Genomic DNA, 7,410 nt, shown 5'->3' with positions numbered 1-7,410 from the left:
TATATATATATATATATATATATGCACACACACGTAACAAGAACAAGAATGAAGAAAATTACACCTTTAGCATATTTAGATATAGAAAAAAACGTATAAAATATGAGTCAAATTAATATATCCAGAAATATATGCTAATACAATGTTATCAAGGTGATCCAAAATGGACTAAATTCGAAGTGAACAAAGAAAATATCTTCAATAGATGGATGCATACAAGAAGAGCGTTAAGAAGAAATATAATATTCTAAGAAAAGTCAGTTTAGTATTAAAATTTTGATGACGTCAGTAGATAACCATAGAATAAAAAAAATTAACATAGAAATTCTACATCACAACAATTAGTTGTCTATCTATTAAATATGCTGAAAATTTTTTTTAAAAATATTATATTACATTACTGGAAAAGCAACTAATTAATGGGTTATTTATTATTGAAATATTTAAATGTTATTCTATATCTATGAGAACATTTCAATGTAAAATTACTTTTATAATATAATAATTATAATTTAGAAGTAATTATACAACAGATCTCCTCAAAGCAAAGATTACATTTAAAATTACCAGTATTGTACGATGGTGCATAACTAATAATGGACCACTTTAATCATAGTTAATGTTTCTTTCTATTAAATCCCAAATGCATTTACTAAAATTCGTTGAATTACATTTTCTTTTAAACGTAAATGAAGTAGAATGATTATGTAATCTAAATTTCCAAGTTGTTGCGGAACCTTTGCACAATTACGTACGATGCTCTGAAATGATACCTTATATTCTTCCTTAAGCATATATTAATTTGACTGGTATTTTATATCCTTTTGTTCTAAATCTAAATGTGCTGGTACGCTAGAATGATCATCGTTAATGTATGGTGTAATCATCAATTAAAGATGTGGTTTTCTCCATTTTTGTTCTTGTCGTCTTATACTTCGAATTTCTTGAAAATTTTCTAAACGATATTTGAATTTACTTGTCATACACGAAAAATTACCTTGCGTGCTAAATCTACTTCAATTTATTGGGATCTGATTTTTTGATATAGTTAACCAAATTCGCTTAACACTGAATGCTTTGTATAGATATCTGCCTGGATTTATTAATCCCTTTTCTTATCACACACACACACAAACACACACACATTTTGATATCATAAATTAACATACACAACATATGCGTAAGCTATTCATCTGGTTTTTATACTATCAATCTCTTCAATTTATAGTTTTAAAACGTTTAGTATTTATTTTATCAGCCTTTACAAAAATAAAAGAAAACACTGAGCCTATGTGAGTGCGAATTCAGACCGAAGAGGGACATTACTATATACTTTATTTACTACAGTCTGAAATAACCATTCCAGCCACTCTACAGACCATTCCAGTCATTCTACAGACCATTCCAGCCACTCTACAAACCTCAGTACTTAAATAATAAAAACTAGGTTTTAATACGTACTGCAATAAACACCGGCGTCCTTGGAAGTGTTACAACTGTGTGTACCCCAGTAGCTTGACGGACATTCTGAAATCGAGCGTTCGTTTCCAGTGCATTGCACATTCCCTAACCATACTGGGCCATAACCTTTGCCAAAACTGTGTCCGTTGTAAGGCACTCCGTCACTGCAAAAACATATCAAGTGTTTTACGTCTTAAAACTATTACAATCAATATTAGTGTTATGAAGTCCAAGTGAGCCCTCATTCAGTAACCTTGTGAGAAACATGTCACAAAGTTACTCAGTCGATTATTTCAGATATACCATGCTTCAAGACAGTTGAAACCATTCTATACACTCTGACATGCAAAATTTTATTGTGTGGAGTGTAGTGTGACATCGTGGGTATGTTTAACCTCTTAACATACACATTCGTTTTTCAATTTCCATGCCAAAAGTGTATTTTTTAAAATTATTTATTTTGAATCTGTATATAAGGAAGGAATAAGTACACAAATTATTTTGGATCAGTTATGATTTTTTATGAAATTACTGATAGAAATGATAATTACTGATAGTTAATGATAGAAAACAGGAATAACATCCTGAACGAAGTATTTCAGGTTAGGAATAAATGACAGAACATCAGAGTATAGTGAATGTATATTTTCGTTCAAATATATATTTACTAGACATCTCTGAAGAAAATATATGGAATAATAATATGTTAAGAGGTTAATTTCGGAAACTCAGAGTTAGGCCTGAACTAAGATCTAACTATAGTTTGAAAATCAGCGCTGGTTTAAATCTTGAAAACTCGGAAGAAATTTACAGGTAAATAACAACAGCCATCAACTAGTATATTACAAATCTCTTTTCATGAGTTTTGAAAGTAATACAGAGGATTATAATAAAATTATTCTTTAAGCAATAAAAAAACACATACAGTTCAGTCTTCTACAGTCATAACCACTAAAGAACTAGCTAGGTCACTGGACAATTGCAGATAGGTAGGTGTTTATCATTAGGAAATGGATTGAACTTTGAAAGGCCAGCAATTAATTTATCAGAAATAGGATATGCTTCTCTGAGTTACCGACTTACAGGCTAAATGGTCTTGACCGACGAGAATTCACTGATTTGGTCACACAACAAGGTTTTGAAATATATAAGCTGCAATTTTTTTGTTATTTTGTTTTGCTTAACTAGTACGTTATCCGTTCAACCAAAGTTAGCATGCTGGGCGAAATGCTTAACGGTATTCCGTCTGTCTTTACGTTCTGATTTCAAATTCCACCGAGGTTGACTTTGCCTTTCATCCTTTCGGGGTCAATGAACTAATTATCAGTTGCGTACTGGGGGTTGATCTAATCGACTGGCCCCTTCCCCCCCAAATTTCGGGTCTTGTGCCTAGAGTAGAAAGAAATATCCATTCAACCAAAGGTGACGAGCTGGCAGAATCCTTAGAACGTCAGACAAAATGCTTATCAACATTTCTTCTAGCTCTTTACATTCATTTTGAGTTTAACTCATACCAAATTCAACTTTGCCTTTCGCCCTTTCAGTGGTCCATAGAATAAACTATTAGTCAAATACAGGGACCAAAGTGATTGACTTGCCCATCTCACTCAAAATTCTTGGCCGTGAATCTTGTAACGGACTGGTGTCCCATTCAGGGAGAATATCGTGATCCCAGTCATTTATACACCATGGAAACCAGATAACTGCGCTTTAAAATCCTAGGATTCAAGAAAAACATCCAACCAGCCATGTATTACGTATAAAGAGCGTCAATAACTTTAAATGAAGGAATTCTTGTCTCACCTGTACCCTAACATTCGGCATATGACCAAAGCGTCATAGAAATCCCATTGGTCACTACAAATTGTACCCCATTGTTTGTTATAGAGCACCTCGACACGGCCGTTGCTTTCATTGTTACCACCGACCAGTCTCACAGAAACATTGGCTGAGAAGCAAAAAGGGGAAAAAAACAACAAAAAAATTACGAATATAGAATTGTTTTTATCATAACGAATACGGCAGTGAATTGGCTGAATCGTTAGCACATCCGACAAAATGCTTTGCGGCATTTACGTTATGAGTTTAAGTTCCGCTGAGGTCAACTTTGCCTTTCACCTTTTCAGGTTTGGTAAAATAAGTATCAGTCAAATTCTGGGATCAGTTTAGTCGATTGTCCCCATCGTTCTCATCATCGTTTAACGTCCACTTTCTATGCTGGCATGGGTTGGACGCTTTGACAGGAGCCAGCCAGGCAGAAGACTGCACCAGACTTCTGTGTCTGTTTTGGCACTGTATTTACAGCTGGATGCCCTTCCTAGCACCAACCACCCCAATGTCACATATGTCAGCATTGAATCAGTGGCATCACATTGGCGGTGCCAAAACAGCTGTGCCAAAACGTCGCATACCCGCTAATCTAAAGGACAATTCCAAATGCCATGCTTTCAAATTATCTTCTATAAATTTGAGGTTTCTCACACGCTTTCAGTAATCTTGACTGCAAGTGCATTTTAGGAGGGGAGAAAGACAGAGCTGACTTCTGTGGGATTTGAACTCAGTTAAGGTCCTGAAGAAATACTGCAAAGCAATTTTTCCGATAATCTAACGAGTTTGCCAAATCCATCACCCTTATTGATGAGGTAATTATTCGGAAAATACTAACAACAACGAACTCCAGCATCTTCCCAATGATGACATTGCGTGCCCCCCCATGAGTCAACACACTCGCCGATAGAACTCTCATTTCCTTTGCAATTTAAATTTTCCAACCATATTTTCCCTATTCCTTCACCAAATGATCCTTTTGAAAAGGCCACAGCATCACTATAAATAAAAGAAAGAAAAAAAAAGAGAGAAAAAAGAGTAAATATATACAATTAAAGTTCAAAATAAAGATTTCATAATTGATTGATTGATAAGCAGTGTTTGGTGTTTTCGTATCGAAGTTTGCAGAAGGAATTTGGATTCTAGGAAGTTATACATCAATTTAAATGGCGCCTGCTGTGTTTCATGTTGTTGGCACTCCGTCGCTTACGACGTCGAGGGTTCCAGTTGATCCGATCAACAGAACAGCCTGCTCGTGAAATTAACGTACAAGTGGCTGAGCACTCCACAGACACGTGTAACCTTAACGTAGTTCTCGGGGATATTCAGCGTGACACAGTGTGACAAGGCTGACCCTTTGAATTACAGGCACAACAGAAACAGGAAGAAAGAGTGAGAGAAAGTTGTGGTGAAAGAGTACAGCAGGGTTCGCCACCATCCCCTGCCGGAGCCTCGTGGAGCTTTAGGTGTTTTCGCTCAATAAACACTCACAACGCCCGGTTTGGGAATTGAAACCGCGATCCTATGATCACGAGTCCGCTGCCTTAACCACTGGACCATTGCGCCTCCAGAATAAAATAAAATAAAGACAGAATAAAACAAAACAAAACAAACAGAAAAACTGACGAAATTCTATGCAAAAAGTGAACCGATGAAGAAAAATCACAATCTCATAAAAAAAATTGCGCAAATTTAGCTTTAAAAGTAAAATACAGTGTACAGAGATTCACAGTGGATTTGAGGCAGATTTGGTTGTTATTTCTAGATGGTCACTCGTTGACGCAAGATATCAATGAAAGGCTTCTTACCTGTATCCAAGCGTCCGGCATACGACTAATGCATCGAAACGATCCCATTGGTCATCGCACACAGTACCCCACATGCCATTGAAGAAAACCTCAACACGTCCCTCGCTTGAATTTAGTCCATCGACAAGTCTTACTGAGATGTGAGCTGAGTAAAAGAAAAAGAAAAAAAACAGCATTATGTATTAGAGCAGTGCTACTCGAAGTGGTGGTCTGCGAACCGGCGCCGGTCCACGAGCCATCAGCTGCCGGTACACGGCGAATTTCCAGAAAAGAAGCAAACATTATAAAATGCTTATGTAATATTGTTTTATTTGATTATAAAATAAATATAAGATAAAAAAAAAATTATCAACTTTTATTATATTCATTATGTATATATCTCCCCTTTATTATATGCATTATATATATATATATATATATTTCCCATTTAATATATTCATTATATATATATCTCCTCTATTTGAAAACTTAAGGAGACAGAACACTTGTGTTGCATAGCCAACTAGAAACAGCGAGCTTGGCAGAAACGTTAGCATGCTGGGCGAAAAGCTTAGCGGTATTTCATCTGCCGTTACGTTCTGAGTTCAAATTCCACCGAGGTCGACTTTGCCTTTCATCCTTTTGAGGTCGATAAATTAAGTACCAGTTACACACTGGGTCGATGTAATCGACTTAATCCCTTTGTCTGTCCTTGTTTGTCCCCTCTATGTTTAGCCCCTTGTGGGCAATAAAGAAATAAGAAACAGTATTTCTTGGGGCTAAATAACAGTAACATTCTTCCCTTTCCTGGGACTGCCACATTAAGTTGGCAACAAGCCATCATATTGTATATATCGTTTCTGGTATAAATTAACATTACTAAAAAATATTACCAGTCCCTGACACATTGGGAGAAAAAAAAACTGCTGGTACGCCACATCAGATAGTTTGAGAAGCACTGTATTAGAAGACTCTATTGATGTAACTTCAGGCATCATCATCATCGTCATCATCATCATCATCATCATCATCACCACCATCAGCATTTACGAAAAGCGAAGTAATATTTAAGGAGTTGAATCTTTATTGTTAACACAATTCAATAAGTTGTTGTTTAGTCTCAGGTCAGTCCGGATCGAACAGACCTATTATCAAAAGCTCTCCAAATATGACCATCTCATCATTTGGTATATTTAAGAGCTAATTTGCTTTTTTTTTGTAGGACGGTAGAATGCATATTGAGTAGAGTACATTGACCAAAGCGCTTGACTGGTACTTTATGTTGCCCACCCTGAAAGGATGAAAGGCAAAGTCGACCTTGGAGGAATTTGAACTCAGAACGTAAAGAGCCAGAGAAAATGCCGCTCAGCATTTTGTCTACGGCACTAACATTTCTCTCCGTCTCTCACCTACTCATAAATAAGACTAATAAAACACTTACTGCAATTAACTGCTGCTTCTCCATCTTCGGCACAGTCGTGCACTCCCCATGGATCGAAATCGCACTGTTCAATGGAACTTTCACTTCCATCGCAGTTCACCTCATCAAGCCATATTTTACCAGAACCTTTTCCAAACAGTTTGTTGGATATGACGTCACCATCGCTACAAATAAACAAGAATCATGTGTGAATATGTTTCTCACCTTGTTATCGCTGTTATATTTTCATTTGTGTGTTTGTGGTGTGCTAATATTTGTCAATGTAACAACGTTGGCGAGCGGACAGAATCGTTAGCACACCGGGCAACGTGCTTATCAGCATTTCGTCCTTCATTATGTTCTGAGTACAAAAGCCATCTGGGTCGACTTTGCCTTTCATCCTTTCGGGGTCGATAAAATAAGTACAGCTGAGCACTAAGGTCGATGTAATTGACTTGCCTCGTCCCCTGAAATTGTTCTCCTTGAACCAAAATTTGAAGCCATCGTTATCATTATTATTATCACAAGGCAACAAGCTGGCAAAATGGTTAGCAATATTTCGTCTGCCGGTAGTGATGATGATGATGATGATGATGATGATGATGATGATGATGATGATGATGATGATGCGTTGACCCTATGCAAACCCATTTTTACTTCTGAGAAGAGCCACCCCATATTAGTCTGACCGCTGTCCTTTGACCTGCCCTACATGGGAGGCTCCCCGCCCCTATGACGTTGCGCTTTTCTGATATAATTCTCAGGATCACTGAGGAAGATGCACTAGCCACCGTGCCACAAAGGCTATACACTGTCGTGGATCATGCAGCATGTAAGACAAATATGTTTCTTCTTACCCAAGGACAAAAACCTCATCAATTTGAAGATATCTTTTTGTTGTTTGTTTTCTAAGAC

The 7,410-nt window shown here is 36.8% G+C and overlaps 1 protein-coding gene across 1 annotated transcript in view; it reads right to left on the bottom strand.

Annotated features, from left to right (window-relative positions):
* Positions 1-7,410, bottom strand: part of LOC106867999 (deleted in malignant brain tumors 1 protein) — a 43,043-nt gene that overhangs the window by 25,139 nt on the left and 10,494 nt on the right. Inside the window, exons 9-13 of the mRNA XM_052970316.1 lie at positions 6,517-6,680; positions 5,097-5,241; positions 4,127-4,287; positions 3,265-3,409; positions 1,458-1,625 (exon numbers count right to left, since the gene is read on the bottom strand). Of these exons, the coding sequence (XP_052826276.1) occupies positions 1,458-1,625; positions 3,265-3,409; positions 4,127-4,287; positions 5,097-5,241; positions 6,517-6,680 (783 nt within the window). The remainder of the gene's footprint in view (positions 1-1,457; positions 1,626-3,264; positions 3,410-4,126; positions 4,288-5,096; positions 5,242-6,516; positions 6,681-7,410) is intronic.

Source organism: Octopus bimaculoides, chromosome 9, assembly GCF_001194135.2.
Source record: "Octopus bimaculoides isolate UCB-OBI-ISO-001 chromosome 9, ASM119413v2, whole genome shotgun sequence".
NCBI lineage: Eukaryota > Metazoa > Mollusca > Cephalopoda > Octopoda > Octopodidae > Octopus > Octopus bimaculoides.
This window is presented reverse-complemented; position numbering and strand designations above follow the sequence as displayed.